At 40.7% G+C, this 12,444-nt stretch overlaps 1 protein-coding gene across 2 annotated transcripts in view; it reads left to right on the top strand.

Moving 5' to 3' along the window:
- The window catches only part of LOC138295442 (angiopoietin-related protein 7-like), a 186,832-nt gene that overhangs the window by 157,451 nt on the left and 16,937 nt on the right, over positions 1-12,444 (top strand). For both annotated transcript variants that reach the window (XM_069233750.1, XM_069233749.1), the window contains exon 4: positions 1,411-1,548. In XM_069233750.1, the coding sequence (XP_069089851.1) occupies positions 1,411-1,548 (138 nt within the window). The remainder of the gene's footprint in view (positions 1-1,410; positions 1,549-12,444) is intronic.

Here is a 12,444-nt window from a genome sequence, read left to right as displayed (position 1 = left end):
CAGTAGAGAGCCAAATAAGGGAGAGCTGTTGTACTTCTGAGAAGCAGCAATCTGTAAATGAACTGTTAATAATTAGCTAGTTTCAACAACCTCAGCATAACAGGTTACTAAAGTTACCGTACAAACAATATCGTTTTTCACCACTTTTTCTGAGTCATATTATTATAAGGAATGGAATCACAAACGTTAGTCGCACAACCTGCAAGGCTTTCTTTAGGATGCTTTTGACTCCTATAAATTTCCTTCAAGCCTTAAATAGGCTATTCACATAATTAGTCTCTTTTATTTCAGTATTGATAATTTGTACCTTCTGCTTCATTTCAACAATCAGTGTCACTAAAAGCCAAACTGTTATGGACTGTTAAAACACAAACCACACTGTCTTATAGTTTGACATGAGTGAGCATAAATTATTTAAAGGGTGGGAGGGAAACATAATGCTTCTTTGATGTCATTTGAATAACCCCAGAGGTATATAAATGATCTGTCTGATATCTTTTTATGGGTTTATAATTAAAAGACACTGACACAGTTGGATGTAAACAGCTTTGTATATGAGATTGTGAAAAAAATATGTAAGCAGCAATTGCACTCTTGCACCAATGAATAGTGCAATATACCTATATTTGGAAGACATTCTTTGGTCATTATCTAATGTTATTCAAGGGTATGAACCCTCCTAGATAGTTACTGACTGTTTCTGGAACAAAAGGACTTGAAGGAAAGCTAAACCCTCTTCACCACCATAATCCAATAATGACTTATTGAGTTTTGCCATAGTTGAAATTTTCCTAAAAATAGCATTTTTAAGTAGTATTTTAAGATTAAGATAGGGATGACATCTTTGCTAAATTATTTTTGGTGATTAGACACTGTCATTTAATCTGTTGGTCTCTGAGGCCCTGGCAGAGAAAATAATGTTTTTTTTAACACCTCAAGGGGGGGGGGGGGGTGAGACTGGCCTTTGCAGATTTGCACAGTATATTTCATCTTAATGCTGCGTGGCGGATGGCAAATCCCTGCAGAGCAGTGAGCTGTTTTATTTAAATCCTGCTGAAAGTAGCTTGTTATACAGGGCTATGCGACATTTACAAAAATAACCAATCCAGTAGCATGGTGGATAGGAGAAAGACAACATTTTGTTTTTCCCAGCAATGATATCTTTTTGTGGTCCATAGTGATAGGCATTGTAAAAGATTCAAATAGTCCACCAATAATAAAACAGGCTTGAACATGTAAAGCAGTTATAAAAGAAGCATAATTATCCACAAGAATTTCAAATTATCTTTGATGTTGTGAAATCCTAACAATAAATATGCAATCCCTTGTATGACTTAGCAACGTGTATATGAAGGGCACAGGAAGCACAGATATGCAAGCTGAAAATGTGTATGTTTATGTGTTGAATAGACATGATACATTCGAAGAACTGCCCGATAGACTGTGGTGATATCTACTACAGTGGGATACGGAGATCTGGGGTCTACACAATCATGCCTTCCATAGGCGGGATGCCGACAGAAGTCCTCTGTGAAATGGACACTGAAGGTAAAAAAGGCACACCCATTCCTGGTTGGGCAAGTGTGGGTATTCAGAAAGAGGCTGTCGAGCAGATTTGTGCCTTTGTAGATTGACTTCAATGTGATAGCAATATGATGAAAATATATTTGAAGAAAAAAGGAAAGTACACTATGATAGCCATATGATGACAGTATATTGTAGGAAAAAGGAAAAGTAGCTGAACTGTTTTATAGACAATGTGAAGCCTGAGAGGAAGAATGAAGAGGATGATTATTTTATCCATTTCTTAAATTATGCCATGGTGACAATTTTTAGATCTAGGCTAAAAAGAGCTCCACGTTTTTATAGGCAGACCTGTTGTTTCCAATACATTACTTAGCCCATGGCCCTCATTACAAGTAGCCCAGTTTTATGTGTGACAATAATCTTGCACTATAAAAACCACCACCAAGGCGTATGGAATTTACCATCTGTGATACATATCTCCTTGTTACAGGTTTTGTCCCTAGAAGGAGGCATAGCATGCAGATTTTGGTGCTTACTGCTCCCAGATCTAGATGTCCCAGTTTTTACCAAGCACTTCCCCTGATATATATCCCAGCAGGTTTGGACTGCTGAAATTGATCCAAGGAATGCTCCTCTTTTCGCACCCAGCATGCACCATACGTGATAAAAGCTGCAAAACACATAGGGCCAGATGTACAAAGCCTTTTGCATGTCGCAAACTGCGAAAAACGCAGTTTGCGGCATGCAAAAGGCCGAACGCGATGCTCATTCACAAATTGCGAGTCGGTACCGACTCGCAATTTGGGAATGCGACTCGCAAATAGGAAGGGGTGTTCCCTTTCTATTTGCGACCGCATCGCCATTCAGAGTTGCTTTGTGACCGCGAATGCGGTCGCAAACCAACTCGCAGTTACCACCAGTGTCACACTGGTGGTAACTCATTCGCAAAAGGGAAGGGGTCCCTACGGGACCCCTTCCCCTTTGTGAATTCCAAAAAAAATATTTTTTCAGAGCTGGCAGTGGTCCTATGGACCACTGCCTACTCTGAAAAAAACGAAACCAAATGGTTTCGGTTTAGTTTTCATTTTGCAGCTCGTTTTCCTTTAAGGAAAACGGGCTGCAAAATGAAAAAAAAACTGCTTTATTGACAAAGCAGTCACGGACATGGAGGTCTGCTGACTACAGCAGGCCACCATGCCTGTGAGTGCAGGGACTCGCTATGGGGTCGCAAACTGCGACCCACCTCATGAATATTGATGAGGTGGGTCTTTGCGACCCCATAGCAAGTCGCAGAAGGTGTCGGTCAGACTCGCAATTTGCAAGTCGCAAAATTGGAGTTTACTACATCTGGACCATAATTCCGATATGTGCCGTAGCATGGAATTACTGTGCATAGTTAGGGTTATCGGGCCACTTGTATTGAGGGCCACAGAATGGGCTTAGGTCAGTCTCTTGCTTAAAATAGCATGGCTTTATTGTCTGTTTCACTTCCCTGCTCTTGATTCAATGGTTGTCTTCCTTGCAAAGTAGCATTTAGATTTCACAGAGTTCTGATTGGTTAAAGTATACTGCCAATGCTGAGATTCGCCTTTGCATTTATAGCACATGTCAATTAAGATTTTCCTCCCTCCTTCTCTGCTCCCTCCTCCTTCTGTTTTCACCTCATGCCTCTCTTTTTCACACCCATCCTTTCACACTCCTCACCCAGTGTTCTTTTTGTGACCCTCCATTCCCCTCATTACTATGTGGCTGGCCACTGTTCTATCAGTTGGTTGGCCATCTTAATTGTTTTTTAACTATTTTGAGATAACCATTAATGTCTATGCACAAGCATGCTTGTGCGGTGTGCATCTATGAATGGTTTTGTTTTTATTGTAACCAAACCCATTCAAACATGGCTGCTGGGGATGTACACACACTCACAATAGCCATCTATGAATAGGATTTATTAAAATACAACAAACTGCATTATAAGATGGAATCCGCAGATGTACAGATATCCATTGTGGTCAACCTTAAACTGTATTTGTTAAAGATTACAAAATATAATAAGCTTGCTTATTTTGTGTAAAATTCCACTGAAGTCTTTTCATGTGTGGCAGAGGCACAAATATGTTGCTCATTAATCGAGGGTGCAGGTTTAGTTGCAGTAATCATCTAGTATGAGAAGGATTTGTTTCTGTCCACGGTATACCATTAAAGCATATCTTTGACAGTGGTGCTGGACGAATGTACACAGTAGGGGTGCTGTCATCAATATTACATCACTGAAGTCAAAAGGACTGTGAAAAATCGAAGAGTTTTACAAAGAACAAGTCCAGCAAATGAGCCCTGCTCGTTCAGTAGGAGAGGGGTAAAGGTGTGTTATGTAGCCAGTGGTATATTTGGGAGTACACTGTTGCAAATATATTAATTACGCTTGGTGTGGTAGCGCACTGTCACTTACAGACTGCACATTCCCCATTGAAATGGCTAAAACATTTCACACTGATATGCAGGTTTACTGATAAAACTATACAATGCACAAACGATAATGTGTGGAATTCGGGTTTCAGCTAATATTCGTTTTTGCACATCACCAAGTAAAGTGTCTTGATTTGTTTTGATTTTATGAAAACCTTTCTTTCCAACAGAAATACAAAACATGCGCTTAATGTGCGCTTTTCTAACTACAGATGTGTTGAAATTACTAACACCCAACAACCTTTCCTTTCACACTCCCTGCACCCCAGCAGGATTGTCACATAGGTTGCTTCATAACATCCTCTCTTTTTGGGGTCGGAGAAAGAAAATACCAACCTCCATGTTGAACAAATAAGTAAACACTTTGTCGGAAGACATAGCCTGACATTTGACCTCTCTCTTTAAACTCACAGCAAAGGTGATAAGATAAAAACAAAATATGAATGCATCTTGATTGCTCATTCACCTTCTGAACTCCAGCAAGGATATCTTGAGGATGATGAAGCATCCCCAGCACCCCTACTCTTATCTTCTTAGCACCTCCAGCTAAGCTATTGTCAGAGTTCATGCGGCAGCCGTGCTAGAACAACATGGACACATGGGCTTAATGTATCTTAATCTCCACGCTGTGAATCAACGTCTTCAAAGTTCTGACTAACAGATCTCCTAGTTTGTGCTGTGTCCATTCTGTGTGAGGTGGTCCTTTGGTGGTGTTTCTGTTCTGTGTTCTCCATGTGCATGTGTTTCTTTTGTGCAGTTCTTGGCCTCTCCTGCTTGCATCCTTACCCTTTTGGATGTGAGGAACCAAGAGGTTATGATAACAGAGATGGAAACAGATAAAGGGCAACATTAGAGACGTGAGTAGAAGAACAGCCTAATCACAACCAGAAGTCTGGAACTATATGTGGGGAGAGAGTACATTAGAGTCTTTGGCTATTGATCCGTGTAGATAAGAACAGCAGTCAAAGAACCCTGCAGAAGCATGTAGAAGTGAAAGTAAAAGACAACGTTATAGAGGAAGATCAACAGAAGAGAAGCAAAGAGAGGAAAGAAACAGTAAGTGGGAAAGCTAGAAATAAAATGTTTAGATAGAAAAAAGTAAAGAGAAGAACTATAAAAGAAAGGTAAAACGGTATAAAAGTGATGACACTAAAATGAAAGAAGTAGAGGAACAAAGTTGCAGAAGGTGCAGTGGCACCGGGGCCCAGAGCCTAAGAGGGTCCACCGAAACCCGATTAATGCTATATTTTATAATTGATACAGCATCCTCAGGGCTGTTTTCCTTCTTTGCACTAGGGCCCATGACATACTGGCAGAGGTGCACTGCAGCTGCCCACCAGATCCAACAACAGAAGGAAAGTATCCTTAACACTCCACACCCTAAGAACACTGCTGAGGCCAGCAGCAGACATGCCACCAGGACAGAAACACGACCCTGTAGGTATAGGGCTGACCCTCTACATATTTAGAGGAAATACACTTTTAATTAGGTGACCAGGGGGGCTAAATGATTCACCAAGACCCAGCTCTACTGTCTTTAGTCACATGACCAAGATCAAACAGTAAGCCTACATGTTCTGTATTTAGTCAGAGAAATGACACCAGCACCACAAACCCTTTAAATGTTATTACACTTTGATGCCAATGATCCAGAGCCTTAATCCTCAAATGAGTAAACATTTATTGACAAAGTCAAAATTCAAAATGAATACAGCAGAAAAAAGCAATGTTTCTGAAACATGCCAAGGAAATACACAATATATACTGGATTGTTACAAATCTACTTTTGACACATAAAAGTTGCTAATGCCCTTATATCAATCCTATACTTGTGCAATGTTTTTAAAGGGTATAAACAACACATATTTCCTTCTTGCACAACTCAATTACCCTGACTTTTTATAAAACACACATTGCTGTTGAGATACAGAAAACATTTCTATTTAGCTTCTTGAAAACATGAACAGCTCGGAAAGCCACGAGACAGTCCAAAGATATATTTTTGTACTTGCCCATGTTTTGACTCAAAAAGGACAGACAATCTGACAGAATTATGCACCAAAATAAAACACTGCATGTATTTTCTTGAGCTCTTGGGCACAGTAAGCTGCCTTGAATGTTAACCAGAGCCCTTTCAACTCATTATAACTTTCAATAACACAGACACTAAACTTTGAAACAAAGTACAAGGACACGTTGTACTACTGCACAATCTAAAAATAAACCCGCACTGGAATCTCAGAGTTCTGTACCATGCCGGTTTGTAATAATTTACTTTGAGTGGTCTCAAACTAACTCTGACCTGACAATCTTTGTCATGGAACTCCAACTATGTTTTTCTCAATCCAAATATGTAATGTAAATTTATGCCCATCATGAGGGGTATTTCTGTATCTGCACTTCCACTCTTTATTTCTGTTCCTTATTTTCCAATTGATAACTTTCCCAGTTCACTTTTCTTTATGGAAGAATTGCATGCATGCCATTAAATTACTAACTACAGCCCACAAGCAGTTTGAATATTTAGAAGGCTGTATTACATGTTCCCATAACATTAACCCCTCACATCATTCAGCCAGATACAAAACTGATGTAGAATTGTTACGTGTCCTAAAAGGTCAAGGATACAGTGATTTCTTCTGCTCTTCTGGTGCAGGTGGATACGTAGCTATCACAGCCCTACTGCAGAGGAACTGGCCAGAATGGAAAATTAAGCCCAGATTGAGCCAAGAACCAAGAGAAATCAAACAAAATATCAGAAGGGCACCCTAAGTCCAAAGAGTATTGGCAAGCTAGGCCGCCAGTCTTTTGGCAATTCTTGTTTTGTCATGGATTTTACAAAACTTTGTTGTTCTGGAAGCTGCAGAGCCTTTGTCAATCTAAAAAAAAACATGGACTAAAGGCTAAAATGTTGTGGTCTCAAAAAAGCACACAATGCTGTAGTACTCCCTAGCACTGAGGGGAACTACTTTGTGTGTGGATGTGCTCTTTGTGAAAGGGCAGCTAGACGTTAGCACATAGTGAAGTCAGCCAATGGCTGACGTGGGATGACACGTTGCTCCTGATACATGCTGTACTGGGTGGAAGAAAAATGTGAATGATACAAAAACAGAATAATGGATGAAGCCTGGCTGAACACGCCTAGAAGGAAGTATGATATACACATCATTTTAGTAAAATCAAAAGGTCTTGGCTAACACAGACTTTACAGAGGCAATCAGGCTGGATCGAAAGAAGGCGAGGAAGAAAGAAAGAAAAAAAGAAAGAACGAAATAATAAGGAAAGAGAGGAAAGACAGAAGCAAAGAAAGAAATAGGAAAGAATCAAAGAAGGAAAGAAAAAAGGCAAGAAGTAAAAAAAGAAGGAATGACAGACAGCCAGTTAAGCTTGAAAAGATAGAGCATCCTCATGAGGTTATATTGAGAGTTCATGTGAGCTGCTGGTATGCTGTGAAAAAGCAGCGGTCAGATAAACAAATGCCACTTTAGAAGGAATTTACAAAATAATTTTCAGGAGACAGGAACTGATAACGCTGGAATATGCCCTGTGCTCACGTCTCATAGAAAGTGTCCTGCTATCACAACATGTTCTACAAACAAAGAGAACACTAAAGTAATATAAACCCCTTTGCCTCCAGGCCTTTTTCCCTCTCAGGTGCCAGCCCTTTTTTTGGCTATTTGGGGCAGTTCGCGCTTTGGCCCTCATAACATTTTGTCCACATAAGCTACCCACGCCAAATTTGTGTCCTTTTTTCCCAATATCCTAGGGATTCTTGTGGTACCCAGAGTTTGTGGGTTCCCCTGGAGGAGATAAAGAAATTAGCCAAAATACAGCAACATTTTTATTTAAAAAATAAAATGGGAAAAAAGGGCTGCAGAAAAAGGCTTGTGTTTTTCCCCCTGAAAATGGCATCAACAAAGGGTTTGCGGTGCTAAAATCACCATCTTCCCAGCTTTCAGGAACAGGCAGACTTGAATCAGAAAACCAAATTTTTCAACACAATTTTGTAATTTTACTGGGACATACCCCATTTTTACTATATTTTGTGCTTTTAGACTCCTTCCAGTTAGTAACAGAAATGGGTGTGAAACCAATGCTGGATCCCGGAAAGCTAAACATTTCAGAAAAGTAGACAAAAGTCTGAAGATCGGCCTAATAGAAATAGGCCGATCTGCCCCCAACGCGGGGCAGAAATGGCCTAAAATAAATTTTCCCCCTCAGAGGATCGACCGTTGCCTAAGCGGTCACTCCCCTTGCATGAAATTGGCGCAAAAAAAAAATCCCTGGTGCCTAGAGGTTTGTGTGGACGTGCTCCTTCTGATACGGCTACATGCAGTCACTCAAAGTGAAGTTAGCCAGTGGCTGAAGTAGGCTGACCCATTGCACCATGCTGTATGCTGTAGTGGGCAGAAGCAATATGTGAATGACACAACAACAAACCAATGTGCGAAGAGAGGTGGCTGACAGCCCATTTAAGTAGGTATATTATACATATAACTTTTGTAATATCAAAAAAATGTTAAGGTCTTAGCTAACAAAGAGTTAAAAAAAAGGGCCAGATGAAAGGCGAGAGGCAAAAGACACAGAGTTCTGTTTGTGTCCTACTAACATAGGAGGTTTATGTCACTCTTTCTTCCCAGGTTGTGTTCTAGGATCATAAGAGTTACCCCCACTGGACAAATACCAAGTGCTCAGCTGTTCTTATCTTTCTATTAGGAGGTGCAACTACAATTCTCAGTGTTTCTGATTCTCAGGAATTCTTCTGAATATTTTTCAGTTCTGCAGGGAGTCAAGCCTACAATATTGTTTTTAACACTGACTATAACATGCCTGTTATATTCATCTTGCCCAGGGAAGGTTTCGGGGGTACAAAAAAGTACAAAACAGGCACCACTATGTCTGTGGTTAAATACATTGTAAAATGCACAATTAATATTCATCTGTATGTTTTCTCTTCTGAAGAATTACTCTGTGCTTCCAAATATGCATTGGAAGTGCTGCTAACATTTTCTGCTAAATGGAACCTACTACTTTGCATCTAAAAAAAATGGTATTGCTTCTCTTTTAATTTTGTGATTCCAAAGGGCAATTAAAATACATGGAATAGAAGAAAAGCCATCCTTGTAATTTGTGCTGCACTTAACAGCTATTAAAGTTCAGCTGGTACTTTTCTACCTTGTCTTGTGTGTTTTAGGCCAGCTGTACTTCTTCAGAATGTGACAGCTAGTAAAATCAAACTTTTAAAACATTAATGGCACTTTTTGCTAGAGTCTGCTTGTTTCCACACGCACTCTTAGCACCATGTATCTTTGTGTTTGTATTCCAGTGTATAAGAAATGTATTTGGGATTCTGGATCAGTTCTAGTGTCACTCAAACAACAATATTGCTTCATGCATACATATTTTAATATGATATATATATATGTGTGTGTATATATTTATAAAGATAGATAGATAGATAGATAGATAGATAGATAGATAGATAGATAGATAGATAGATAGATAGATAGATAGGTTCACTGAAAAAACAATAGTTAACCCAAAAAAACTGAAATATGCCAGTTATAGTTTAGTCAACTAACTATAACTTGCACCCTGGATGCATTGCTTATGACCTCACTTTATGCATCACTCATGACATATTAAATGTATGTATACACTTAATAGATGAGTGGTGATCCCAATTATGTAAAAATGGTGATTCTTTTGCTTAGGTGACATCCATCTCTGGAGTCAATTGCAAAGCATATGATGCTTGGAAATGCTCATCTACTTTTCACCAGCAAATGAACTGTCCTATGCTTTTGGAATGTGAGATCCAATTGGACATACATTTGTATTTCTTCCATGCTCCTATTATTTTTTTCTTTGAAACTGGACATTTTGCACTTCCTGATTCTGCTGCTTACTCCTGGTACCATCAGGGCCCATATCACAAATAGGTGTACTTTCCATGTTTGCACTAATTTGCACCTTGAAGCAGGTGCGCCGGGTGCAATCATGCAAAGTGCACCCTATCAGGAATAATGCACGGTTCTTGGGGCAGCCGTGAACTCGCACTACCCCCAGAGCAGCACATTCAAGACAAATACAGAGCAGCTGTTTTAAAGTTGCTCTGTGTTTTCTGTGCAGGAGGCAACCCACCTGCACTTTTAAAAAGGATTACCGATGCCATTGCAGGCGAGTGCAGTGATTTGCGGCAGCTGCCTGCAAGGGTAAGTCTGGGGGTCCGTTAGACCCCCTTCATCCCTTTAGAGGGCTGCATTTAGAAAGCACACTGAAGGTTCGCCACCTTTTTGTGGCGCACTTGTGAAGCGCCTTCTAAAGGCATGCTTGCCTCTGCACCCATGTCAGTAATAAAGAGCAAAGAATACGGCAAGGAGAGTCCCTCATTTAGATGGGGCCATGCCCCCAGGCAAATGAGGGACCGCCCTCTGATGATAGCGCTGGTGCCATATGTGCACCAGCGCTATCTATATTTGGAAGGGGCGGCACCAGGCTCTTGCTGCCCATTCTGTAATTCCAAAGTGCCCCAGGGGTGCACAAAGCTGGTGAAAACACCTGTTGTGCCCCCGGGGCACTTGTGTAGGACAGCCCCTGGATGGAAATACCAAAACACTCGGGGGCATATTTATGAGAAAGTTCCTTTCTTGATGCACCACTTCTCTTGCATCGCCCTTACCCCACCAAACGACACCATGGTTGTGCCATATTGACAATACAGTGCACCATGGCGGTTGTTACCACAACAGCATCAGAATTGTTTATGCTGTTGGGGCGCTTTAATGTACTAGCGTCAAAAATATTGACGTTAGTGCAGCAAAGCACAGGAAGGCCCATAAATTTTAATGGGTGTGTCATTTTAACCTCTGCCATGAGCAGGCATTAAAAAGATGGAAAAAATGGTGCAGTGAAATCTAGTAAATTTCACTGCGCCGTTTTTTCGTGCAACCCTGCTTCAGAACACCCCCTTGCATACATTTTGCTTGCCGCATGCATAATGTGGAGCAAGGGGTTGCAAAGTGGCGTAATGCATGTATTGCACCACTTTGTAAATCTGGCACGGGGGGAAGGCCACCTTATCACCACCTTAGCATAAAAAAAAGATGCTATGGCGGTGCTAAGGGGGCGAAAGGGGAATGTAAATATGCCTCTCAGAATGCAAGCCTTAATATTGACGTGTACTTGACATTGCCTATGGTTGGGCTTAATTGAGTCTGATATTCACATGCTCGTTACCAGCATCCCGAAAGGACCCTCTCCCCACGCTGATAACTGTGTGAGGATCTTTCTGCTCCTAAGCCATTTACCCATCATACATGGACAGCTGTCCTGCACTATTTACCTTAGTTGATTCTTCTTCATTTTATACCTCTTTCTCAGTGTACCTATCACACCACTTCCAGCTACATAGAGCACTTCTGTTTTATATAACATCACTTTAATAATACTGCACGCATCACTAGAGTTACAACCACCTCGTGTTTGCAATCATTCTGTTCCACCCACCAAGAAGGAGGTGATTAGAACAGTTTTCATTAATCGCCCTTCCTATCAAATCCATTTGAAGGTTTCTCATCTGTTGGCTGCCCCCATCCCACCCAACACCTCAAAGAATACATTGTTCATTATTTCACTTATTTATTTTAAAGTGTTTACTTGATGCATTTGCTGAGTTTACTATGTACAGATGAGGGTCAATACTGCCTGCAGGTCGTTTCCTTATCTTTTGTACTAGCCTGGGCAGTAAAGCACTGGTCATACTGGTACAAACACCAGGTGGCAACCCTACTGCCAGAGCTGGATGGGCTGCCAGGGGCCAGCCATGTGAGCACTCCATAACCCTGGTGTATTTTCTGCCTCCTTAGTGTGGGCGCGTTGGAACATATTTACCAGTGTCAATAGTGGTTTCTTGTTCAGCCCTGGCCACTACCACATTCACTGAATGAATTGTTACCAAGACAGAAGTATGAACCTTTGTTCTAAATTCTGGCTCATTGATCAGAGTGCTGAAGGTGCATATATAAGTTGTATGTTGGAATGAGGCATGCAGAAATATTGTCTGACATAAATGTTGATCCTAAACATTGGTTATAGAAGTATCATCCCATTGGATGTATAGCTTTTATTAGCAGCTCCAATAGAGCAATACTTTTGTAGACATCATTTAGGAGACGATATACAAATCCATCATTCCAGCATGCCATTACACTTCTTTGCCATGAGAGGACCGTGTGGTCCTTTGAGCACAAGAGGGAGTTTCTATCATGTCAATGGGCTCTAAACTAAGAAGCAAGCTGCTTCCACAGCTGAGAAACATCGGATCACACACTATTTGGACGAAAGCTCAGAAGAATGCTATCTTCTCTGCACCTACTTTTGAGTTGAGCTGGTCTTCCTTCCTTCTTCTAGGTTTTATTCCTTGGTATCAAGAAACTGATTTGGCATATGTTA

Source organism: Pleurodeles waltl, chromosome 5, assembly GCF_031143425.1.
Source record: "Pleurodeles waltl isolate 20211129_DDA chromosome 5, aPleWal1.hap1.20221129, whole genome shotgun sequence".
In the NCBI taxonomy this organism is placed as follows: domain Eukaryota; kingdom Metazoa; phylum Chordata; class Amphibia; order Caudata; family Salamandridae; genus Pleurodeles; species Pleurodeles waltl.
Note: the sequence above shows the minus strand (reverse complement) of the source record. Positions and strands in the feature narration are given on the sequence as shown.